Source organism: Cyprinodon tularosa, unplaced genomic scaffold (genome assembly GCF_016077235.1).
Source record: "Cyprinodon tularosa strain WSP-4 unplaced genomic scaffold, ASM1607723v1 ctg454, whole genome shotgun sequence".
Lineage (NCBI taxonomy): Eukaryota > Metazoa > Chordata > Actinopteri > Cyprinodontiformes > Cyprinodontidae > Cyprinodon > Cyprinodon tularosa.
The window spans coordinates 414,440-441,741 of NW_024039179.1; the positions used below are offsets into that span (position 1 = coordinate 414,440).

The following is a 27,302-nucleotide window of genomic DNA, read 5'->3' on the forward strand; positions in this document are numbered from 1 at the left end:
TGTTATATGCCTTTTATTATTATTTTTTTTGGTTTTATTTATTTCAAGTCGTCAGAGTCTGTGTATCCATGTGATTTTGCTTACTGTACAGTATTTTGGTCCTTGGCAAATTTTAAAATGATTTATAGATTAGATTGGATTGAAACTGGCATTGCCTTTTTATTTTTATTTTGATTGGACTCATTAAAGGGCCCGACATGTAAACAGTTTGTATATTCATGTGAAAAGGGTAATGGAAATGCCCAAAGGAAAAATCTAAAAGTCTAATCATGAGTAAATGCTTGAGTTAAATGGATACAGTATTGAATGAACTGTGTGTGTGTGTGAAAAAGATGATGAATATTGACAAACATGACTTCAACATGAAGAGACTGATAGCTTTGATGCCAGCTAGATGGCTTGTTAAGGACACCAGTCACAGTACAGATGGTTATCTAATTGAAATAAAATTCTAATATTGACTGAGCTGCAGTACCTCAGATATTGAGTCGTTAGGGAGATTAGTGTCTCCTAAATCAAGCTGTTATTAACCAGAGAATGAGAAACGACATGGCAAAGGTTTTATGTGATAGGCCCTCAACTCCTGCTTGAAATCACAACAGTAGAAGTCTATATTCACTTTATCCAGGAATAGCAGACAGCTGACATAAAGAAGGATCTGATAAGCATTTGATTTAAACACTGCCATTTAAATCTTTCCATGTTTTGTGGTATACAAACCACTAAGGGACAATTTAAGCAACATGTTTCTAAAATCATATTGTTTAAAGAGTTTTTTTTTAAACAACTACTGGCAATTGTGAGCACTTGAAAGATGATGTAATTCAAGGTTCCATCAAACATTGGACCCTTCTGGGCTCTTCTGGAAAAATGCTTTGGGGAACATATACTGTGTGCTCTTCCCCTCATGGTTACTATCTTTGAACACCAGAGTCATACATTTCCAACATTCTATAACTCATATTTTCGGAAGATGTCAATTTCCTTGTTGACTTTCTTAACTAATTAATTTGATGATATACAACCTAAGAAACTTAGACTAAGAAAACTTTTACTGTTAAATGTTGTTTTGTGCAGCTCTCATGACATTTCCATTTCTTAATGTGCAGCAGTGATCAAATGTACACAGTGTGGGAAAAAACACATGGTGCAAAAAATCAATGATATTGAAGTTTAGAGCATTAAAATATATGTGGTGCAATTATGCAGTGTTTTGGTGTGGTGTTGTCAGTTCGGTGCAGAGTCTGTGAGAGGATTTACAGTTTTTTGAACAGTTCTGCTGTGTGATGGTGGTGGCGAAGAAGCTGTTTCGGAATCTGCTGGACCTGCATTGGATTCTTCAAAGCCTCTTTTCAGAGGGAGGCAGGGAGAACAGTCCATGTTGGGGTGTGAGGGGTAATTTATGACCTTTACAGTCCTGCTTAGGTGCTGCTGATCATCTCTACAGCTGAGCTGTTGATGAGCAGTGGAGCGTGGTTATGCCGGTTCTTCCTGAAGTCAACCCTGATTTCCTTCGTTTCCTCCACATAAAGGATCAGGGTGTTGGCTCTGCACCAGTCTCCCAGCTGCTCCACCTCCTCTCTGTAGTCCTGGTTGTTCTCATCTCTGATGAGGCCCACCACCGTGGTGTCGTCTGCAAACTTCACGATGTGATTGGTGGTGAACCTGGGGACACAGTCATGTGTCATCAGAGTGAACAGCAGGGGCCTCAGGATGCAGCCCTGAGGGGAGCCTGTGCTTAGGGTGATGAAATCAGAGGTGTTCTGTCCGACCCCGACTGACTGAGGTCTGTTTGTGAGGAAGTCTAGCAGCCAATTGCAGAGGGGTGTATTGAAGCCCAGGTGTTCTAGTTTGCCCATCAGATGCTGTGGGATGATGGTGTTGAAAGCTGAACTGAAGTCCAGGAACAGCATCCGCACGTGGGTGTTCTTCTTGAACAAAAGCTCGATCCTGCAATGGAAATCTGCACTTTTTTTTGGACCTGATTCCATTTAATATGATGAAAAACACATTTGGGCACCATTTCAAAAAATTTGGAAAAATTTTGCCAAAATCACATCTCCCCTTGGTTGAATGGCCCACCTTATTTGAAAACAGTGGTACAATTCCTGTCTTTATTTGTAGTCTGGGCACTCATAGAGCGTTTGTTTCAGTTAGCAGAACACATGGACAGGTGTTCAGCTGTCCATCAAAGTAATCTCTAAGTCACCGACAGAAATGGTAGCCACTCTGTTAAAGGATCGTGTTTGCTATAACCAAATGAAGATTGCTTTTACCTCACCATGCAGTTGGCGGGTTACTAAAGAGGATGACCTTTATAGTTCCTAAGTGGTGTCGTATGTAATTATTTTATAATATTTATGAACTGCATCCACAGATGATACAGTATTTGAACTGCCCCTTGTCAATTAAAAACATCCTTAAAGTACTTGAGTCACAAATGAATTACCAGAAAATGCTCAAATTATGGGCTGACATTATGGCAGCAGTTAGAGGAAAGATCCTACTCCATATAGCGGCTGGGCCAGCGGCCAGAACTTAATTACAGCACGATGCCCTGCTACTCTGTAAGCTCTGACACAGATTTAAAAGTAGGCTAATTCTTAATAGATTGACTACAGAGGTTATTTCTACCTGATTTGAAACATCTTAAAATTGTTCTTTGGATATATTAAAGATATGAAAATGGCATTTGCACAGTCCACTCCCTTTCTTTCGTTACTCCTGCTGGTGTTGTTACAAACCAAAATTTATAAAATATCTTACAGAAAAGAAACCAGCCCCATCAGCTGGTAGTGTTTAAAAGCTCTGCCTTGGGTATTGGACCAAAGCTCCAGGAAAATGATATGTAATAATACAGTAAAGGATACTACTTATCCATGCACACCAAGCATGTTATGACATTCAAAAAGTCGTCCAACACCTCGACTGGATCCTTGAGTATTTTGAAGTCAGATGCTCTTGACACTCAATGCTCCGGATGCTCGACACTCCAGCCGTTTAGCTGTTCCGTTCCTTTCCTTGAATGCAACACATGGTTTGGTTTTTCTTGCTTTGATGAGCTGCAAAAAAATCAGCATCCACAATTCAGTCATGGAAGTAATTCCAAAGAATTTACATTAACACACTCATCATGATTCAAATGGCCTAACACATAGCCCTTACACAACCAAAGACCCAAACAGCTCAGGTTGATCTGACATGGAATGTGCTTAGGCTGATGAACCTCCATGCTGCATAAATACGTTGGTGCTCCAACTAAAACTTGCTCTGGTGTGAGCTGAGAATTGACTCCTGAAATGGTGTCAAGACTTCCTCAGAAAAACTGAACAAATGTCTGGCTGGCTTAGAGAGAATTTACACGAGCATGTTAAAAAAAAAAACTGGTAGTTTTAATACAATTGATTTTTATTTAATTTTTTTACTGTCAGGTTTTGGCATATTTAGTCAATGTAGGTATCATAAAATGGTAAATGGTTCCATCACAGTTCAGAAAATAATGTAGTGGAGTATTAATGATTAGAGCACATGAAAAATATATTCTTCTAGCTTTTTAGGTAAAACCAGTAAAGTCTAACTCCTTTATATATATTATTTGAAAAGTTTAATGCAGACAGCTCTGCAGAGACAGGGATCAGAGCTTGCGTGTAGAGCTTCTCTGCTTAATTTATACTGAGTGCTTAGCTACAAAACGTTAGATATCCCGAGTAAAGCATCCGTCTTAAAGTTCAAAACGCACTGCTCCTGATGTTAGAAATGCTGCATGACTTGCCACTTCCCCAAAACTGAAATAGGGTCACTGAACACTCCTCAATAACATTTCCCATAGACTTTGTATGTAAACCAGATGGCTTGATGCTAAAAAGAAGCATTTGTAGTGAAGGCACAATAAGGAGTGATGAGCTTTGGTTGAAGCGACCAAGCAGAACTGTCATCCACAAAATGCAGAGACAAAATCGGCTGATCCCCAAATCAGACCCCCTTTGGAACTTGGCCTCACATATAAATTATTATATATAAGGACCCAGGACACCAAGCAGCCCTGCTGGAGTCCATAATGCACAAGGAACAGGTCCTATTTAATTCCAAAAATGTGAACCAGACTCTTGCTCTACTTCTGCAGAGACCAGATGGCTCCTAGTAAAGGGCACCTGACTCTGTACACCTGTAGTGTCCTCTGCCTACTCTAGGTCTGCAAAGTATATGTGGACCAATTGTGCAAACTTCAAAAAACCCTCAAGCATCCTACAGAGGATGTAGAGTGTACACAAATGTTGGGGTTGTGTTTGAGATTCCCAAATATGAGGTTTAATAATTAGCCGAAATTAGCTCACTAGTATAGGCCATTGTGGGGATCCCCAAGAAGCCCCTCCCACTTCATTCCCCTCACTTGTACAGGGGGACCACCACCCCAGTTTTCCAATATAATGGTACCGTCTCTAGTTGCAAAACAATATTAAAGAGGCATGTCAGCCAAAGCAATCATATAACATATAGAGACCTGAGATATGCAGGTTGGGTCTCATCCATCCTTGAATCCTTGGAGATGTTAAGCTTTCAGACCACCTTTGTAATTACTCAGCCTGATTGATTTGGTCTAGAAACATCCCAAAAATAGTTCAAATGTATTTTGTGGAGAACAGCATATAATGCTTTGTTCAAAAGCTGTAACTTGCTGAGTTTTTATTTTGTTAATTCTAAGTAATAGTGGTTTCAGTAGCACTGTATTTGCCAGTCATTACAGGACAGAATTATTAGCTCACCCAACTTTTCAGCTTAAAAGCCTAATTCAGACTTGCTGTATGTAGACTTTAAGTGTTTTTTTTGTTGTTTTCTAATTTAGCAAATTGCGGTGTTAAATTGGTTTATACAATTTAACATTATGGATACGCTCTTGCTAGCTACCAGGAAAAAAAAACTGTTTTTTTTTACCTCTCTCCCTTTCTCTAATGGTCTCCTTTTGCTAATGTTATTTTGCTAAATGTGTTTTTTTTTTTTGTTTTTTTTTTTACCGAATAGGGATTTGGCTTTCTCTCCCACCCTGGAATGAAGATTTGTTGTCCAGCTGATAAATTATTTAGAATGCTAAGGCTACCAGATAGAGTTGAGCTTTAAAGGAAAACACACGGGCAATGAAACTACAAGGAAATTAATTGAATATATAAGTGTCTTAAGATCATTGGAACATCCTTTGTAAAAACTTGGTCATGATCCTGAGCTGGCTGCCTTCACTGAAACTCTCAAACACACATTATTATTGGCGAGAGCAGTGTTTCACTCTCTCACTCCAGATTTTATTTACTGGTGATTTAATACAATTTCGGCTTTCCTGAGAAAGGTGACTTTTGCTTGGCTGATGATAAACGAGCTCTGACATAGAAAGTGAGTCTGCACACACTGCAGTTTCTGCAACCTAATACAATAGATGAGGAAGTTCTAGAAAGTAAGGCTCCATATTCACTGTTTTTAGGAACAATATAAGGTTTTATTTGTTCCTGTTCTTCTAATGCTTAAAAACAGGTATAGGTTTACTCAAGTCCCATAAAGGTGTATGATTAACATCCTCACTTCGGCATATTTCCCAGGTGCTCTTACTACTTTTTCTAAGAAAAGAGTGAAACTATTAATGTTTAGCTCATTTAAGATCCAATTTCTCTTTCAGGACACACACACACACACACACACACACACACACACACACACACACACACACACACACACACACACACACACACACACACACACACACACACACACACACACACACACACACACACATATATATATAAATGTGTCCTGTGTGTATCTGTGACCTGTCCAGGGTGCAGGTGCATTCCCTATCCTACCCAAAGACTACTGAAGATAGATTTAATTTCCTCCATGACATTGCACAGATAAGTGAATATAGAAAATGGATGGGCTTTAGGTAATGATTTGTTGATGGGGATAAAATCTAAGTAAGGAGAAATTAAACCACAATCCATATTTAATTGGTTACGGACTAGCAGAATGGGAATTCTCCTTCAATCTCTTTTTTTCTCAAATTTATCAGGTTTTATCAAAAACAAATGTGTTGTCCATTTTTTTAATACAAGTTAGGAAGGCTAAAGATATCAATGATTTTATTAATGACTTAATCCGGGGGTTACGTTTTTAATGAATTAATAAAAAAAAAAAAAATCTAATCTAATATACATCAAAACAATATATTTCACATAAGCAACAACCTTTTATCACACACCCTAAATGAATTGTAAGTGACAAAAACATGTAAAAAAAAAAAAAAAAAAAAAAAAAAAAAACACCCAAAACCCTCAATTCAGTTTCTGGACAAAGGACATTTATAGACCAAGAACGTTCTTTTGTCCCTAATGCACAATATGTATTTGTTTGTATAATTTGGGCTGATTCACTGCTTTAGGTGTTTTTTTTCTTTCATAAAATGGCATTTTCTTGCTCGTTATACTGCAATTAATAATTATCCGATTGCTAATTAGTTGTTAATTTGTTTCAATAGTCATTCATGTTTACTCTGATTGTTATATTCCTGAAGTAAAGTTCTACGGCTTTCCATCATTGTGAGTTGGTCTATTAAAGATTAATTCTGGCATCTTTTTCTTTGCCTTTTTATCTTTTAATATTATTATAAAAAGAAAGCAACGGTGCAGCCTGATGTTGAATGAGAAACATATATACACTGCTAAAAAATAAAGGGAACACTCAATGTACACTTCCTAGATCTGAATGAAATCTTCTCAATAAATGATTTGTTCTTTACAAAGTTTAATGTGCTGACAACAAAATCAGACAAACATCATCAATGAAAATCAAATGTATCAACCAATGAAGGCCTGGATTTGGAGTCACACACAAAATTTAAATTGGAAAAACACACTACAGGCTAATCTAATTTTCATGTATTATCAATAAAACAGGCTCAAAATGAGGCTCTTTATTGTATGTGCCTGCTGGAGGTCCTTTTTCAGAGCTCTGGCAGTGCTCCTTCTTTTCCTCCTCGCACAAAGGTGGAGGTAGCAGTCCTGCTGCCGGGTTGTTACACTCCTACGGCCTCCTCCACATCTCCTAGTGTACTGGCCTGTCTTCTGGTGGCACATCCAGCCTCAGGACACTACACTGACGGACACAACAAACCGATTTGCCACAGCTAGCACTGATGTACCATTCTGGATGTGAGCTGCACCAACTGAGCCAATTGTTTGGATTGTAGAGTCCGTCTCATGCTGCCATGACTGTGATAGCACCAACAACATTCAGAAGGATACAAAACATCAGCCAGAAAGCATAGGTACTGAGAAGTGGTCTGTGGTCCCACCTGCAGAACCTCTCCTTTATTGGGTGTGTCTTGCTAATTTCCAATCATTTCCACCTGTTTTCTATTCCATTTACACAATAGCATGTGAAATTGATTGTCAATCAGTGTTGCTTCCTAAGTGGACAGTTTGATTTCACAGAAGTTTGATCTAATTGAAGTTAATTGTTGTTTATGTGTTCCCCTTATTTTTTAAGCACAGTATATTCTTTCTTAAGAGGGCTGCCATGCAATGTTTGTAAAAAATAAATGCCTATGTATCTGATACAAATAATAGTTTATTAAAAAAATACAGTATATTTTAATACAAACTTAATAATAATTACAGCAGTTTCTTAATTTCGTTTCAATTCAAAAATTCTTTATTAGACATTAGGAGAAATGTCCTATACAAAACGAATACTAAACGAAATTTTGTTGCACACAGCTTAAAACAGTGTAATTGCAGTTGGAGTGAGATAAACATTACCAGTATGAAGTGCAGCAGTGTTTAGAATGTAACTATGTAGGAGAAAAAGAAACCACTTTAAAATAAGGGTGCAAAATGCAAATAATATGAAAAAGTTAAATGCAGTGCAAAATAAATATGATGCAAAATGCACTAGAACGTTGAGTTGTATCCTATTTAAAAGGATTATAAAGTTCATCAACGTTGGTGGTGCAAAATAATGGTTTCAAGTGGGATGCAGACTTCAGTTTAGAGTTCAACAGTTCAACAGTCTGATGGCAACTGGGAAAAAGCTGTTGCAGAACCCGCTCGACCTGCTGTAATTTTCCTTTGGGAAATTCATGTTACAGTAACTCATAACAATTTTTTGGTGTTGATTTTTTTGTGTTTTAAAAGTGTTGATAGTTGTAGACATTAAGGATGTTCCGAAGCGGTCTGTCTTGCAAACTATTGATTCAAAAAAAAAGAAATTCAAAATGTCTTTAATCAAATGTGGAATTGAAATAATTTCATGTATATCTGCCCATATGTTGTCTGTTAAGTATCAAAAGGCTTTTTGGTGATGTTGGGGTAAGTCTGTAATATTTCCTAGTGAATCTTCCCCAATGAATCTGTCCCCTTTCTTCCTTTGATAAAAATCCTACCAAGTCATTAGAGCGTAATACAGCTACAAATCAATTCCCCTGTCTCCTCATTCTAGTTTGGGACAAGAGAATTCAAGATGAGCTGGAGGTAAAACCTTTCACATTGATTTAAAAATGGAATGCTAAGTTAAATCATCCAAAATAAGGTATTTTACGTTGTAGTTTGTATCTGACAGTGGATATGTCAAAATCTTGCTTTATGTCAGGACAAACATCTTTATCATCATAGAAAATAGTCTACAGGCATATAGATACATCGATGCTGAACTACTGAGGTGTCCGCCTGCTTATTAAACCATGTTTTAGTCAAAAAGGTTCAAATAAAAAGGCTATTTAAAAAATATTTTTGAGAAAACACATATGTAATGTCTATTTAAAATAATTTATTAAACTTATTTCAAAGGCTAGTTTAAAGCTTCTCATTTCCCACTAACCTTACATAGTATGCTCACGAGATAATCTTGCCTCTTGATATCTTTGATATTTTTATTTTATAGCCCAAGTTTTGTTACTCATTTTCCTACCAGCAGATGCAGATGTACGTATTTAATTGAGTTTACCACAGTAGTGAAAAAAGAAAATGGGGTCAGAACCTCAACACACTAATGATGCAATGAGGGCACCATCTTTGATGTTATTTGTCTCTACAGGCTTGTTTATGGAATGCTGTTTCTAACATAATTTGGGTTTTAACTCCAGCATAATCCTTATTAACTTATAACTCATATTGTCTGAATAATTTGCAGAGCTTTGCTGACATATTTAATCTCATCATTCTGTTGGATTTAGTAAACAGGAAGACACATGATTGATATGTTGACTTTTAAAAGGTAAACCATGACAACCCAGAATTATCAAGCATTCATGCAAAATGTGGTTATATGTTTGTTACGGTTTTGCAATACAAGCATTGGTCATTCATGTAAAACATCAAATCATTGCAGCTAAACACAGTATTTCACCTCTCTTGGCAGACCTGGTTACTTAAATACAAATTCACATACTGTCCTTGCCTTTTAGGCATAGGCCTTTAGGCAACTTTTCAACAGAGCAAAGATTCGTTTTGGGATTGACATCTAAGAAGCTTACTTCCTCGCTTTAATCATTAAAACAAAATTGTTTCCTTGGATGTCTTTTATATGCACCGTTTCCAGATCTCCAAACGGCCCCGCTGAGGGCAAAAATATTTAGTTAAGATGTTCAGGTTCATCCCTGGACCAACATTGTATCCACTAAGAAAAAAAGCACTTGCTTGAAAAGGGAATCATAGAGCTTTAGTTAAGGTTGCCACTGCAAAGTTGAACAAATGCCTTCAGAAGATATGTTGATCATCATATAATGAAAATATGTTTTTGGAAGAAGTCATAGGAACAGTGTATCAAGTATTAGGCATGGTGGTGGAAGAATTGTGCTGAGACTTTAACATCCTTCTGCTACTGCCGCACTGTACAAACTAGATAAAGTAATAAACAATGAGAAATAACTCTAAACTACTCAATCTAACATCAGATCACAAGGTTTGTTATTGATTTCAAAAACGTTCATATACTGTTAGTTTTTGCCATTTCAGCTGATACTGGCAGTATTTAGATTACTGTAAAGGGTTCTTATAATTCTATCCTAAATTATGACAGAACTTTGTTGATAGCTACTGCAAATATCCGGATAGTTACAATTTGGCGAAAAGAATTTTAATCCCATTGTATATAGCATACTTAACAATATGTCTGCTTTTAAAATTTGGGTGAATCACAGGAATTCCACAATACATCTGATCTATATTCTATTTTTTAAAAGCAGCTGACAGGAGTTTTTGGGTGCAATTAACTGGGTCTCCTATGATAGAAAACATTTCACTAATCTGACTGTATGATCTATGATCTTCAGATGGCATTGGTTGTGAGTTGCAGCTATAGAACAAAATCTGAATTGATGTATCTTATAATCATTCCACAGACAAATAATAGTTAAGGTGCACATTTTAAAAGCCCTAAATGATTTTGAAATAACCATGAGGAATGTATGTGAACTCTTGGACCAAAATTACAAAAAGAGAAACATTTTTATTATTATAATGAGACTTTATTACCATATATATAATAAAAACCTTCCTCTTAGATTTGAAGAAAATAAGGAGGGCTCATATTTCCTGAGTTTTAGCTTCTCTTCTTTGGCTTCCTCTTATATCCAGAAAGAAATAGAAGAATTTCTTCTTACTTATCCTGCTTCTAATGACCACCCTCGAAGGCAAACCCTTCAATTATAAGGCTTGTCTTTTGTGAAACCAGCTCCCAGTTTCAGTCATGTAGCTTCTGCTTTTCCTTTTGATCAAGCTGAGGGCTGGCTTGAAAGAACACTGCTATAGTTTTACTCCTATATGCGTAGATGCAGGGCATCGGATGCACAAATGATTGCTTGTTCACATTTCCCATTGACCCTTCATGTCCCTGTTTGGTATCATTTATATGGCATTTAAATTGAAGTAGCTAATAGAATCAGTGCTTTCCTGGAATTTTTATCCTCTCAACTTCTAGCCTATTCGTTCAGATGGATTCTCAATACAGAGCCTGGTTATAAAGAAGATTTCTTCTGGTTAGAAAGACTTACTTCTTTCTAAGGATGTGTTACAAAGAGAAAAAAATATAGATCTTCGTATTTTTAATTCTTCATATACACATATGGGCTTTTTTATCACACCCAGAAATTGATTATAAGGAGTGGTATTCGTATAATTTGGCTTAAATTAAATGTGAATATGACTGATATGAATTAAACAGTTTGAATTTAACTGCATTTAAATAGAGCTGTTTTTACAATGTGAACTTGTTGACAAATGTAGCAGAATTATAACAAAATAAATAAAATAAATAAGCAGACTTGTGACAAATATGTTTTCTGTAGAGTGTGAACTTTTTTTTCATCAGACTGTGCTTGTGTGAAAAATAAGCTTTTTTCCATGCTCCTTGTTAAATATACAGTAGATGTATGTCTACAGACATGTCTGTAGACGAGAGGGTACACTCTGCATACTAAATACATAAAATAAATTCTACCAGAAAAGTTTTGACTCAAGACCTTTACCTTCGTCAGAATTTTTAATTCATTTTTTTTAATTCTGTTATATTTATACAGCAACAATCTCAAATCACTGTCCAAAGACAAATCATTCAAATCATACAGACAAGTTGGTTAAAATTTTGTAAGGAAACCAGACGGATTCCTTAGGTTATATGTTTGAGTCCTGCAAAGGATTAAAGCCTCCTGTTTAAGCATGTAGTGACAGTTGACATCACTTGCATTGTATTGTTGATTATAGCAATCCCTCACACCAAGCATGCATTCAGCGACATTCAGCGACAGTTTGCTCATTGGCTCAGAAGGTTAATTGATGATTCACACATCTGAAAACAGTTTAGCTCGTTACAGAAGCTACAAAACTGAGAATTAAGTTTCTGGAGCATCACATTTGTGAAGTCAATTAAACGCTTAAAATGGCCAGAAAAAGAGAACTTTCATCTGAAACTCGACGGTCTATTCTTGTTCTTAGAAATTGAGGCTATTCCATGCAAGAAATTGCTAAGAAATTGAAGATCTCCTACAACGGTGTATATTTCTACCTTCAGAGGACAGCACAAACAGGCTCTAACCGTAGAAGAAAAAGAAGTGGGAGGCCGCGTTGCACAACTGAGCAAGAAGATAAGTACATTAGAGTCTCTAGTTTGAGAAACAGACGCCTCACAGGTCCCCAACTGGCATCTTCATTAAATAGTACCCACAAAACACCACTGTCAAAATCTACAGTGAAGAGGCAGCTGTGGGATTCTGGGCTTCAGGGCAGAGTGGCAAAGAAAAAGCCATATCTGAGACTGGCCAATAAAAGAAAAAGATTAAGGTGGGCAAAAGAACACAGACATTGGACAGAGGGAGACTGGAAAAAAGTGTTGTGGACGGATGAATCCAAGTTTGAGGTGTTTGGATCACAAAGAAGAACGTTTGTGAGACGCAGAACAAATGAAAAGATGCTGGAAGAATGCCTGACGCCATCTGTTAAGCATGGTGGAGGAAATGCGATGGTCTGGGGTTGGTTTGGTGCTGGTAAGGTGGGAGATATGTACAGGGTAAAAGGGATTCTGAATAAGGAAGGCTATCACTCCATTTTGCAACACCATGCCATACCCAGTGGACAGCGCTTGATTGGAGCCAATTTCATACTACAACAGGACAATGACCCTAAACACACCTCCAAATTGTGCAAGAACTATTTAGAGCAGAAGCAGGCTGCTGGTATTCTATCGGTAACGGAGTGGCCATCACAGTCACCAGATCTGAACCCCATTGAGCTGTTGTGGGAGCAGCTTGACCGTATGGTACGCAAGAAGTGCCCATCCAACCAATCCAACTTGTGGGAGCTGCTTCTGGAAGCGTGGGATGCAATTTCTCCAGACTACCTCAACAAATTAACATCTAGAATGCCAAAGGTCTACAATGCTGTAATTGCTGCAAATGGAGGATTCTTTGACCAAAGCAAAGTTTGATGTTAAAAAAATCTTATTTCAAATACAAATCATGATGTTAAAAAAATCTTATTTCAAATACAAATCATTATTTCTAACCTTGTCAATGTCTTGACTCAATTTTCTATGCATTTCACAACTTTGACCCCACACTTTTGAATGGTAATATATATATATATATATATATATATATATATATATATATATATATATATATATATATATATATATATATATATATATATATCTATATATATATATATATATCTATATATATATATATATAGATATATATATATATCTATATATATATATATTTATGATAGTTAAACTTATAATTTTGATACTTCAGCACAGAAAATCAAGCCTTTTTTTTCAAACTTTATTTACAAGTAAATTACATTCAAATTAAATTTTATAATGTACAAGATATATCTTGACTGAGGAGAGGATGCAAAACGAATCAGAAAATACAACAACGTATTTCAGGGACTAAGTAGCTACAGCAAGAGGCAAGGGAGATTAAGTGACATGTTTCAAAAAAAAAAAATAGATATGTCATGTTTTTATCTTTCATCCATTGATGTTTCCATTGTTTTAACAGGGGATAGGTTATTTTAAAGATCATTCAAAAACCAGTTAAAGGAAGGTTTGACCCCTTTCAATTTCCAGCGATTTTTGTCCATACGAGACTCTTTCATAATTATTGACTAGAATAGATTTCAGCAACTGATTTATCAATAAACTATAACATGTAATATAAAACACATGTTCAAATAAGGCATTTTTAATTCTGGAAGTATAAAGAAATGTACTGAAGTGGAAAGTCACAGATTGTTTTAGATTAAGTGAATTAAGATCATTACAGAGCCTCAGTATAAAATATAAAACTAAATTAGTAAATGAAAAAAGTAGCATTGTGTCAAATGCTGTGATTAATATATTTTTTTAAAAAGCCTTTTAATGGCTTTTATTAATCTCATTGAAAATATGCGTAATTAAAGTGGTGTATTGTATTGTACCATCTTGCATATTTTTGTTTGATGATAATACAGTATAACAGCGCCTCCTATCATACGCTGCTGTATTCGAATGCCTTATTGTTCTGCATTGTGTCACATGAATTCATCTAATCACACTGAATTATAATATACCCTGTATTGCAGCACATTCTATATTTGTTTCATGTTAATATTCATCAGACCATCCTCTTTTATAAGTTTTTTTTTATGAATTGTTGCATATGGTGCTGTCTTATTGTATTGTACACAAAATTGATTCATATTGTATCTTGTTTCAGTTCTCAGTGGCCAGGAATCTCGCGGAGTGCTGAGGAAAATTAGTGACATGCTAGAGATGATTATGAAAAGGATGGATGCAATGTCTAAGTTGGGCAACACCACTAACACCCACAGGATTGATGAACTCAGCTCAGCCCTGGACAGGTACAGCGTACCACAGACAGACACGCTTATTTCACTGAAAGGGACTATTTTCTTTGAAAATAACACTGAATGTGAAAATATCAAAGTTCATTCAAACACTTGGCTCTCAAAGTTCGAAATTAAATTTAGAAACAAAGAATAGCGTTAAAAAAAAACAAAAAAAAAACAGAAATCTGGTTAAGTAATAAATGGAGCTCAAAACAGAAATGAAGAATGCATGCATGAATTTCCTTTATAAAACATTTAACTTTTGTGTATATGTTTGCAGTGTTTGCAATATTGAAGATCTTGGCAAACACATTTGTTTTTCTGATTCAGATTTTTTCCCCTATGGTTGTTCTTTATTACCTTGAAAATAGGGCCTATATTATTTTTGACTTAATTGTGAACAGCTCCAAACTGACCCACATTAGCATAAGAACATTAAAAGGGTTGTCATGTGCACCAGAACAGTAAACTATAAGAAATACACACATCTAACAGTTTAAGTGCAGAAAAGAAGCCATTTATTGTGTCAGCAGAGGCTGTATTAAAGTGGCATTTTAGCGAGATCTGACAGCTATTTCAGCACAACGGACTCACAGCATGGAGACACAGTAATGGTGGGGCAGGGATGTTAACAACTTTACAAAAATCAAGTTTATTTCTAAACTTTATCATGCTGAGGGAAGCTTTCAGTTTTATGTTAATCTTTAGAAAACTTGAAGCAATCCGGTGTGTCGGACCTCAGCAGGGGCAGATTACTACATGCCAACAGGCATCCATAGCACTTTTAGGTTCTGTGTTTAGTTGTGATGAGCCTTTCAATATACTTAGACAAACTTTATTGTCATTTTGTATATACAGCGTGTATACAAAACAAAATGTCATTTCTTAAAGCTCTCATCCCATTTCAATTTCTCAAAAAAAAAAAAAAAAACATGGTGCAAAAAAACCCCAAAACGCTTTGATATAGTCAGTTTGATGCAGGGTCTGTGACATGATTTAGAGTTTTTTCAACATTCAGCTGTCTGATGGTGGTGGGGAAGAAGCTGTTTTGGAATCAGCTGGACCTGCATTGAATACTGCAAAGCCTCTTCCCAGAGGGCAGCAGGGAGAACAGTCCATGGTGGGGGTGTGAGGGGTCATCGATAATGTTATGGGCACAGGACACGCAGCGCTGGGATAAAATGTCTTTTATGGGATGAAGAGTGCTGGGATGAAAAGTTTCATCTCTGTATATTAACTAGCTCCAGCGTCTCTCCGTCTTTCCACAGTATTATTGTAGCCCACTAAAAGCAACAACAGGACAAAAATAAGATGACAATAAGCAAGCTAGAAAATACCTGAAAATAACAAGAAAGGAAACTACTGTAACTCATATAGCTACCTCTAAAAAGACAGAAATAATAGAATATGTTGGCCTATAACTACAGAACATACTGTGTTAAACAATGTAGAAATAAATATACTGGAAAACAAAGAAAAAAGTAAAACCTAAATCAAAATGCTATTGATCAGGATTCAATTATTTCTTGATGAAATTAATTTACGAGCAGTGAGTTACGTACGCACTTGTTGCTGTTGTTAACAGACCATATTTGTTTAGGTGTCTGCAAAGAAAGCCCCACGTTTTTTTAACCTTTGCTGATAAGTTCCCCATGGCAACCTCAATTCCAATTCGTCTTCAGAGGTATGAAATCAAACATCAAAAAGATCCTTTGAAAGTGCTTGCACTATCTTTTGCTGTAACACACCGAATAATGCACAGAAAGATATTACAGGTAACTGATATTGCAATTTTATGCAACTGCTGCTATGTGCAAACAAAAAAAAAGGAAATTACCTCACCCGACCTCAACCTTTTTCTCATCCCACCTTGATTTTATCCTCACCATAATTTTCATGATGCCCTATAGATATCCTTTCAGCTACATACATCTTACAGATTAATTGGCCTCTCAGGGACTAAACTAGAAATGTTACAGTGGCAAAGGCCAACCCCTTTTGGTAGGGAAAAATAAATCATTGTTTATGGCACAGAGTCATGGCTGGCACATTAGATCAGAGACAGAATAACAGGAAAACTTTGCTCACTTTAAAAGCTAATTAGGATTCTTCCCTGCTCCCCAAAGGCTGCCCTGTTGAACACTAGTAAATCTTAAAGCTGTATGGCTGTACATGTTTCACAGTCATGTAGCTGTTAATTAACCTGTGCTGACTTATTGTAGTGTAAAGTTTGTTTATTGTAAATAGAATATTTAGCTTTGTCTGGATGTCATGTCTGTGTGAACTGAACTACAATACCATTGTGCTTTGGGATTAGGCAAAATGACTCCTATTATGGCGATTAGATTCATTGTCAGTGGTAGAAAATTCACATAAGCATGCTATGTTAATGATTTATGAAGCTTTAATGGAAACAGATTTATACGCATTGATCTGCATCTGGGTATAAAGAATTGCTTCATTTTGTTATTTTCTGAACTTTTCAGGTTTAATATTCAAAGCTGTTTAATGGGGTATATAAATAACAGATTCCTTTCATACATTAAATGTTTTTACCTAAGTGTTTTTCATGTAAATTTTTAACGATACCTCACAAGCCAGAGAATATGACTTTGTTCTGTAATAACACAATCTGGAATCATTAAAGTCTTCTGCTGAAGAGATGAGATTTAAGGTTAGAAGTTCTTTTTTTACATTAAACATTTTTTTTGTTTTTTTCATTGTTATATAAAGATGATGAGCTAAAGAAAAATGCAGCTACAAAGTTCAGTTTGAGTTTAGTGGTATGTACCTTTTATTAAAGCATATTAATTGGATTTAGCTCTGGACTTTGACTAGGCCACTTAAAAAACATTTGTTCTCTTTGTTAACTAAGCCTAAACTAACTGATGTGCTAAAGATTGATGTCATGCTTGTTATGCAGTTACACCTAGCTGATTCCGAGTAACATTGATTGTAATAAGAAATTATGAATTATACTGATAAATTTAATTGACAATAAAAAAGATGGTTTAGATGAAAAATGTGTGGTTATCAGGCTTTAAAAATTAAAATTTACAATTAAGAATGTCAGTTGCTGTCATCTAGTCATATAATATACCAGGAAATTTTGATATTTAAACCAGCTGGGTTTGCATTAACTAATAATACATGTTAAGAATTTAATTTATTATTGAAATTGGTAAATGTTAATCATTAATCAAACCCCAAGAAATGTATCTATGTAGTTAAGCTGTTACCTTGAAAGGGTCATTCTGACTCTTAGAGACAACCGATTACTAAAATAATAAAACTACTGAGAACTACCAATTCTATAACCGAAATGTATTACTTATATTTGGTCAGCTAACTAACATGTCCAAAAGTTGTAAAAAAAAAAAAAAATTATGAAAATAGACATTTGGGAAGAAGAGATAAAATGACCTTTTTGTTGGCTGCGACTGCAGCCGTTTACAAATACCAACTGTATGCTACTGCAAAGTTAAATCAACAGAAAGCTTAGGCAAACTCCTTCTGGGGCAAATAAAAAAAAAGAAACATTAAAAAGCTATTTCCACTGCCTAGGTAAAAAGTATGGAGGACCCAAACTTTACTTACTGATAGTTGTAACTTGTCTGCTTCAGTTCTAGGGAAAAGGGAAAGGATTGATAGCAGTCTTAGTGAGGTTTGTGGCTGCAAAAGGCAGAGGGCAGGCTGCACTTCTCTCTAGCAGCTGCAAAACGTTTGGTGGCAGCCTGGCACTCATAGATTTGCAGCCTGCGTTCACAGCAAATGCAGCGTTCATGGCAAGGGCGGTGGATTTACATAGTATCCCTATGAGAACTGCACGGGAAGAGCAATGAAGTGGCAAATTCCACACAATGTGAGTGGTCACTGCACCATCCTCAGTATACTACTAGAAAGTATAGAATCTGAGGTGCTTTCAAACAGCCGAACCTCGTAGAGAGGGCGCAGTGGATACTGCTGAGGTGGAAAAATCTGAACTTTTCTTCGAAATTGTGCCATGGCAACCAACTGGTGGCTAATATGCCGTACTTTAAAGAAAGGCAGGCGAGATGAAGGTTTTTCACTCAGAAATTAGTATAGAGAAAATAATGTTTACAAAGGAGGACATAAGTAATGCTCTGAGGAGGTTTTTAGGTGGCTTTTACAAAAGGCGTTTTAATTTAGCTGTAGAAAGACTGTTCATTGTCATCCCTTTCTTTCATCACAGACCCAGCCCATATACAGTAGTCCTCTCCCCATCACTGGCGCTCTCAGCCTTGCTAGATTAAAGGACGTTTTCCAATCTGACCATCATCCAGACGCAGCTCTGGATGAACCAAAGCTATCTACTTTTTCAGAGGCTTGGGGCTTTTCCAAAAATTGATGGTCTTCCCAAACTGATTCAAAAGTTGTAGTTTAGGACAATTTAGCCTCAGTCTGTAAAGTTACGTCTTACCTATGCTTTAATTGTGAAGTCCTTACAGCAGGACTAGGACAGGTCTGCCAGGCTGAAGAACAACTAAATATTCCACCCACTAAATAAGGTAAACATGTTGACATATATTTAATGCCAGCACAGCAATGACATATTATGCTGTGAAATAACCATGTTCTGAAATGAGCACAGCACTAATGTCTGGTTGGTTGATGACATCATCGGCCAAAATTAAACAAATTATATCTTAATTAACCAAAGCAGCACAAACTACAGAGTGAACTGCATTGATCTGCAGCACTGAAAGTAGCACTGAAAGCGTAGACCTCTTAATGGGGGGATGGATGCCCCCTAGATGACCGAAAAAAATAATAATATATCTGAAACAAAAGTAGTACAAATGACTCTCTTTGTTTGTTTTGTTTATATTTTATTTTTTACAAAAGATTATTTTTGCTGCACTAACAAAGCACTAAGATTCAGTCTATTTTCTGAGACTCTGGTGTGAGCCAACAAATTTAACAAAGACGTTTTGTTATTGCATTGTGTTTATTGGCAATTGTTCATTATTGGATTAAGTGAAACTTGATTGATTTGTGATATGTGATTGATTTGACTTATACCAATAGACCATTATCACACATCTGTTTGCTATATATCATTTCTACTGCTAATCAACAGTTGAGCTAATGGACTTAACATTATCAGACTCTACCTCAAGAACTTCTTTAAATTATTCTGTTCACTGATTCTTTCTTTTGTCTTGTGTTTTTTCCAGTAACTTAGTGTTTGCTTAGTTTCTTAAACATAATAATAGTGAATTATTAGGTTCAATAAATAAATCACCTTTCTGTTTTAACTGGTCGTATCATGATTATTTATACAGCAATGACACATTGTCTAAAAAAGCAGAGCCTACCTCCCTTTTGGTTAATAACTTGATTAGACAGAGAGAAATAGTTTAATGATTAATAACGCTGCTTAATTTATGAGATTATTGAAATGTACTAATGGTGAAGACATCTTACATTTTAGCAGACGGTTCAAAATGTCCAGCCATAGAGGTAAGCAGTTAATTACACCTGGTAATTGAGCAAATTGTGAGTTATAATCCTCTAACTAAAAATAATTACTAGGCTCTACCCTTGATTTGAATGACATAGTTAACTATAATAATATATTCGTAATCTGCTGGCAAAATATCACAAATACAGACAAGGACAGATTTTCCAGGTTATAATTGCTAGTTAGCTAAAAAGTTTAAAATTGACCTTCCTGTTTTCAATTCACAGCCTGAATGAACAAAGCCTGTTTTCACATCTCTTTTTAAAAACCTGTTCTTAAGGTGCTTAAAGCTACAGTGTGTAATAATTACAGGGATATACAGTCAGAAATGTAATATATTATACATAACTATGTTATTTATCATCATCTACGAGCTCAGCCTCTTAACCTTAATATTTGCGTTGCCTTAGAATTCGTTATTTATAATTACATAGGAGCGGGTCTCGCAGCCATGGAGGCAGACATCTTTGCGCTACGGCAGCGCAGAGCCAACAAACTAGTGATTGCGAGATCGCCAAAATGTCACAACGATGTAGAAAAAATAACGGGTATATTTATTATCTTAAGTCTACATGAAATCTATACCCTACACAGACTAATGAAATACTATCTGTAAAATTATCTATGTAAACAAACCTCATCACTTGAGAAGGTAGTGATGCAGACGTCGTGTAAGACATTTTGTCCCGTAACGCTCGCCGTACTGTTGGGGGGGAGAAGCGGTGGGGGGGAGATGTTCATGTTGCTGCAGTCTGCAGTCTGACCGCTAGATGTCGCTAAAAGTTACACACTGTAGCTTTAAAGTAACTAACTTTTACCTTTCGGTCAGTATATTATACTCTCCAACATATTTTGGGTTTATGTCTTCCCTGAAAAATAACCAGGCTGAAAATCCTCAGATTTAGGTCACTGCCTAAATTCTACTGATGGAATATCACTTCTGAAACTGTTTTGCTTTTTAAAATGAATATGTTTTTAATTCTTAACTAATCAACAAAATGTTAGGTCTAAAGAAAGTTTGGTTTTATTTGCATTATGGCTTTAGGTGTAGTCATCATCATATTAGGTGGAAGTATAAGACCTTCATATGATTCACATTTCACTTGTACGATCCATTCTGTTTTTACCCCCATGTTAATTAATCACTTCCTCATTAAAATGCCAGCCCTTTATAGGTTACAGTGTTCAGATCAAATTAATTAATATTTCCCTGCAACATGTTGTTATTAGACAGACTTCTTCACAAAGAACTAATTGAAAATGTGAATTACTCATCTATCTAAATGAACAAATTACTCAAATTTGAAGCCTTTATGTTCTTAAACTTCTTTATAAAAGGCATTTTCTAATTTGTTTTCCCTATTCAGGGCATACTGAGAATTGCTGACACATATTAACCTTATAGGAATTGCTTCAAGATACTCAAATGCATTGCCATGCAAAATAATAAAAGTTTTTAACAGACGTTGTGCTTTTGTATATCTGTCTGTGACTTTATTGGTCAGGTTTCAGCCGATGGGGCTGGTGGACAGGATCCAGGCCATAGCCCAGAACATGTCCGACATGGCCGTGCGGGTTGAGCAGATCCTGCAGCGCAGCATGGCCAACAGCCGAGGTACAGCCCTAAAGCACACATGGGTGCACATGCAGAGAACACGCGATGAATACCAAAGACAGCTCCATCCTGTCTGACAAACACTCCTGTCTGGTCCCAGGCACATCCCATCTGAATCTGGGCCTGAACTTTAAAGTTTAGCTATCACACCTGAATGCTTGAATGCACAGACTACATGCTGGCTGATTATACAGAACATGATAGTCATTATTTACGGAACATTATCTATTCAGGCTGCAACTACTTTGTTTTGTTTGAGGAGCTTTACTGCAATGCACTGTTCTGTTGTTGCTGCGTATTGCACAGAGGACTGCTTTCTGCTGCACCTTCCCATCACAAAGACGAACAGCTCTGTTGTTAATCACGTCCAGGTTATGTCACTTACATTAATAGCTCCCATTGCTATCTACTTTATAATGCATAAAATAGAAATTAGACTGCATTATTTTACTCCCAGCCCCCATGTATTATTATTACCCTTCACTTGACTGAGCAATGTTTAATAAATAAAATCAGTAAAATATGTCATAATTTCTCTTTGTCTGATGCCTTTAAAACAAGACGGGTGTATCTGGCTGCGTTTTGACAAGAAGGGGACGTGGCTCGTTTTGTAAGGAAAACTCTGTCGTTATGTTAATCTGATGGACTGACTGGTAATTATTTGTCTGGAAATGTGCCCTTTTAGGGCTTGGCAATATGCCAACAGAGGAGCTGAAACTGCTCCTTAATTAGGACTACTCGAGCTGAGCTTCAAGAAAAAGAAAAAGAAGGGGGGGTAAAAGCAGATAGAGGAAGGAAGGAGAGATTTAGTCATCGACAGTAGTGTAGAAAGAGGATGCGGAGAGTGGAATAAGAAGACAACAAGTAGAGACCGAATTATATTTGTGATTCACTCTAACATGATCTATGGATATTAAACCACAATGAAGCTTTCAACAGATGACGTCCATTTGCAAGGGAGGCCAAGTTTGTTGCTAGATCTATTCACCAATTTACCTCTGCTTTCCCATTGGCTGAAGATGCATTGCTTGACCAAAAAAAGGGAGAACTACTTGTTGAATTCATCAATATTATCTACGGTGATCAATAAGCTGGCAAGCTTCCAAATCTATTAGTTTTTCACCCTCCATTAAATTATCATTCTTAGATAATTTTGATTATTTTGCAGAGGGCTGTAATGGAAATTTAGGATTCAACAAGTGTTTTACAAATAAAAATCTGACAAGGGTGGTGAGCATGTCTATTTAGCCGCTTTACTCTGATACACCTAAATCCAGTGTCACCAACTTCCTTCTTTGTGTCATTTTGTTTGTTTATCCAGTCTAGGCTAATCTTAAGGGGCTATAAAACTGATAAATATGAAAACTGTATACAGATTACACAGGGGAGTTAGGATATGGATTTTATATATATACATATACATATATATATATATATATATATATATATATATATATATATATATATATATATATATATGTATATATATATATATATATATATATATATATATATATATATGTATATGTATATGTATATATATATATAGGATAAATAATGTCAGATAATAGCAGATAAAACACTTGCAGATTATATACAGCTATGGTTGAGATGTGTGTGTAAGTGGTGTTGGATCTGTGTGAGTCCATATGTAATTTTTGTGTGTTATGTATGTTTGTGTGTTTATGTTTTTTGGGAGGAGGGGGCATACAGTCCTTATACTTAGTGTTAGCAGGCGTTCAGGAGCGTGACAGCTGAAACATGCTAGTTAGAGAACATTAGGGAACAAAAATACCTTTTTGATCATGGTGCCCAAGAAACACTAGGTCAGGGAGACCATTCTAAAGATTTTGAAAGAAAGGTTGACTTATAAAGAAGGAATATTAAATAAGGCACTCAACAGTCTGTTGTGCACAAACTGAGACAGTTGAGTGTCTCCCCTATTTAGGATGCTGGGAAATGACTTGAAAGTTCCTATGCAGACACTTTCGCCTTCTAATCACACTAGAATAGAGCTATTTGTCACTACAATGAATGTTATAAACTAATCTGGTAGATACCCTCCACCCCTGAAGGCAATTGTAACATCAGTGAAAGATGGTTCAACAAGGGTTTGGCTCTTGTGTGCTAAATACAAATAAATAACTTTTTTTCAGAGGGTTAATGACATTTTTATGCTTCTGCAAGGTACTGAAAAACAATCTAACTCTACAAGATGGTAGTTAATCAGAGTCTATTGTAAATATTAACACAGGTTCTGTACGGATCTCTGTTGGGGGCATTGACCAAGGTTCCACAATAGCAGTTATTATCATTAACACTGATTCATCACATATACATTGGTAATCAATGTTTCTAAAACTTTCTGAATTACAATGATTTATTGCAAGTCGAGCAGATATCTGTACTCTTACTGATTACACTGTGGCTGTAAAGTGCATTGAGAAAATATTCATACCCTATAATGGTTAAATATAGTTAAATTTATATTATTGTCATTATTAATATTATATACTGTTTTCTCATACAGACACCTTTGCATTGTATACTTTTTTACACATATTTAACAAATTATCTGCATTTAGTATTTGGGGGTATGCCTTTTCAAACTCCACACATGTAAACAGTTTTAATTTTGGGGAGGAATTACTTCTATCTAAAACAGCATAGTCTCCAGGGAATTGACTAAAAGGCACCTGAAAGCTATTAGTCCATTAAATGCAAAATCTTGTGAAGAAAAATAAAGCTTAAATGTCACCTTTAGAAATACATCTGTGGCACTAACATTGTAATACTTTACTTTAACTGTGTTTTACTGCTGCAGTTGCCAGGAGACTTGTTGGCTTCGACAGAAAGATAGATGCATGAAGAACAGTAATTTGGAACATTTTTCAGAGTCTACAGGGTATAAGCTTGCTGTTACATGAAAACCATGACCTAAAGCAAACGGGAAAAAAATTTAATAAAATAAAAATTCAGGTGTCCAGACAGATGGTTCTCATTTGTCTTGGTTTCGCTTGAAGCTTACTGAAAATTGTCAAGGCTTATGGCTGCATATAAAGAAATGTTTTTACAGAAATTGACTGTACAGACAAAAACTAAATTGACACATATCTATGTCGAATAAAAAAACAAAAAACAAATCTCACTTCAAAAGATAGTTTCAATAAAAGAAAAAAAAAACTGCTGAAATAATAATAATAAAAAAAAAAAATAATGCTCTTGATTAACAAGAAGGAGATCAGTGATCATGTTGCTCAAGCAACATTCATTATAATTCATGCAGGAATAAGAACAGTTACAGAGGAAGACATCTGTCCAGAACAGTAGCATCTGTTCTGGTCCACCAGAGAAAATCACTCCTCTTATAACAAAATTTTTGCCTGTTCTGCATCTGACTGACCATCTGCTGTACGAGATTATAAATGTCTTTATCGGGTGATATCACATCACAAAAGCGCAAGATGAAATAGTTTTACAACAGAACCTATTCAGTGTTACAATAAGTTAAAGACACTGAGTTTTATGGGAAGCAAAGTTCAACTGGTTATGAGAGAAAAGGAAATCAGAGGGAGATCAATTGGACTGTATGATCTGGTTTAATTGTCTCTGTAAAGTGCCTTGAGATTACATGTTTTGTGAATTGGCGCTGTATAAATAAACTGAATTGAAGAGATACATTTTACCTCTACATCTCATCTAATAGTAGTAGTTATCCCTCATGCTAAAAAGTGGTGTTATACCCCAAAACAGGATGGATGTCCAGGGGCTTTGTTTCAACACAAAGTAATGTAAATGCTTTCTTTTAAAGAAGATATTTCAGAGTTAAATAATTAATAATCCACTTTTTGTCTTCACATAAATGTAGCTTTATTTATGAGAGCATTTGTAAAATTTTAATTCTAGAATTTGAAATTGGGAACCTTCTCTGCTCTGTATTTTCAATCATAGTAAAACACTAAATGATACAAGAGGGAAAACAATCTATCTTCCTAATTTGGAGATTTAAATTTAAACAGAAACTTGTGAAGAGAGACTTTCTTACTTCTTGTGAAACGAAAGCAGAAACTGTCCCAAAAGAAAGAGCCGTTTTTATGGATTCCATTCTGTCTAAGAGTTTACCTGACCTCACATGACATTCTTCCGGTGGTAAAGAAACATCTTTTGAATTTTAGCCTTTGTATTAACATTTGCAAATGTCTTTTCTAATTAATACAATTCCAGTGTAAAAAATTCCTGAGAGACTTTGCCAACAATAATGTTACTGCTAACAATATTCATGACATGCTTGAATAACAAAGACTTTATCTTTGTTATTTGGGTTACCCAAATCAGTCCCTTTAGGGATGTCCCATGATGCACTTAGATTTTCTCACTGCATTTTTCAAAATAACATTTTGCATACATTTTCTTTAGGGAAAGAAAAGTGTTTTAGCAGTTTCATTCTAGATTACTGAGTCTTTGACTCTTAGCCAACGGCAATCTACAAACACTATCAACCTCCAATGGGTTTATCCTGGTTGAGGTCCTATTGTTAAACTGAAAGTATTCTCCCTCTGTTGCCTCACATGCATGATGGGATATAATCTCACCCTAAATTAAGCTGTATTACATGGAAGGGATTTGTTGTTTATTTATTATGATTTCTTCGTTAATTAATCTGCTTCTTACTCATATGTTGTTTATTATGGGAACTTTTGGGGTGAACAGATTATACAACTATGTTGAGGTAGGTTCAACATACACTATTTTTTTAGCCATTGATATTATGCAGATATAATTTTGGTTGCAAATCTGACCACTGTTCTAGATAGAATTGATCAAGTTTATTTAAACTGTTTGATTTACTAGCACTAAATTATGTTTAATTGTTATCCATAAATCCACATTAAGGTTGAGGTCAGAGTCATTTGAAGATTCCCTGCTTTGTTAATTCTGAAACCAGTTTGGGTCTTTATGCAGATTCTTTACATAGTTTTTTTTCCTATCATCATTATTATTATTATTATTATTATTATTATTAATAGTCAAACGTTATTTCTACTTTTATTTCTATTTCAGATGACTTTACTGATTAAATCATTTTGTTAAGAGTGGTGTTTATATCTTAACACGCAATGATCTGGATGGAGATAAAGCTTGGTCCAGTGCATTAGAGCAAAATATTTTTGCCTTATCCATGTTCTTAAGATTTTATTCTTCCTATAAGGACATTCTCAGATAAAGCTTAAGGCCTTTTGAATAGAAAATCAGCATACCTTTGTTTTTTATTGATCAAAGTTTTATGCTGCATCTGAAATAAAAAACAACCCTAGGGGGTTGTTATAGGGTTGTGCTAAGCACATAAAAAATCCTTATTACCTTGAAAATTTTACTAATGAGTTTATGAAACATTTCTGTCCAAAAAACATACCCCAGGATGTTTTGTTTTCTTTCCTTAAGAATTAAAAAAATAAACATATCAGTTTTTCGTTCTCTGCTTTCCTCCAGACCCTTTTCAAAGTCTGTTTATATTCCTATCTTTACAGGTAAAGATGGGGTCTTTGGATCCTGTGAGACTCCCAAGGATCCCCATTATCCAGACTGCTCCAGCAAGATGGATGTAAACCTTCATATCTTTTTCGCATGCACCATTTCACACAACAAGCAGTCATCACTCCATCACCTCACAGCAACATTAATTATTAAAGATAGCGGAATGTTAAACGGCAGTGCAAAACTGACATGTCTGATAAGTGTGTTATGATAGCAGGAAATAGAAACATACTTTATGGAAGGTAAAAGGAAAACAGGGACTTATAGACATACGTTAAAGTATAAGTAATAAAGTAAT

General features: G+C 35.6%; 1 protein-coding gene across 1 annotated transcript in view; it reads left to right on the plus strand.

The window, feature by feature from the left end:
• Positions 1-27,302, plus strand: part of LOC119793525 (alpha-1,6-mannosylglycoprotein 6-beta-N-acetylglucosaminyltransferase B-like) — a 141,220-nt gene that overhangs the window by 16,335 nt on the left and 97,583 nt on the right. The window contains exons 3-5 of the mRNA XM_038300727.1: positions 14,237-14,381; positions 21,360-21,469; positions 26,998-27,071. Coding sequence (XP_038156655.1) covers positions 14,237-14,381; positions 21,360-21,469; positions 26,998-27,071 — 329 coding nt within the window. The remainder of the gene's footprint in view (positions 1-14,236; positions 14,382-21,359; positions 21,470-26,997; positions 27,072-27,302) is intronic.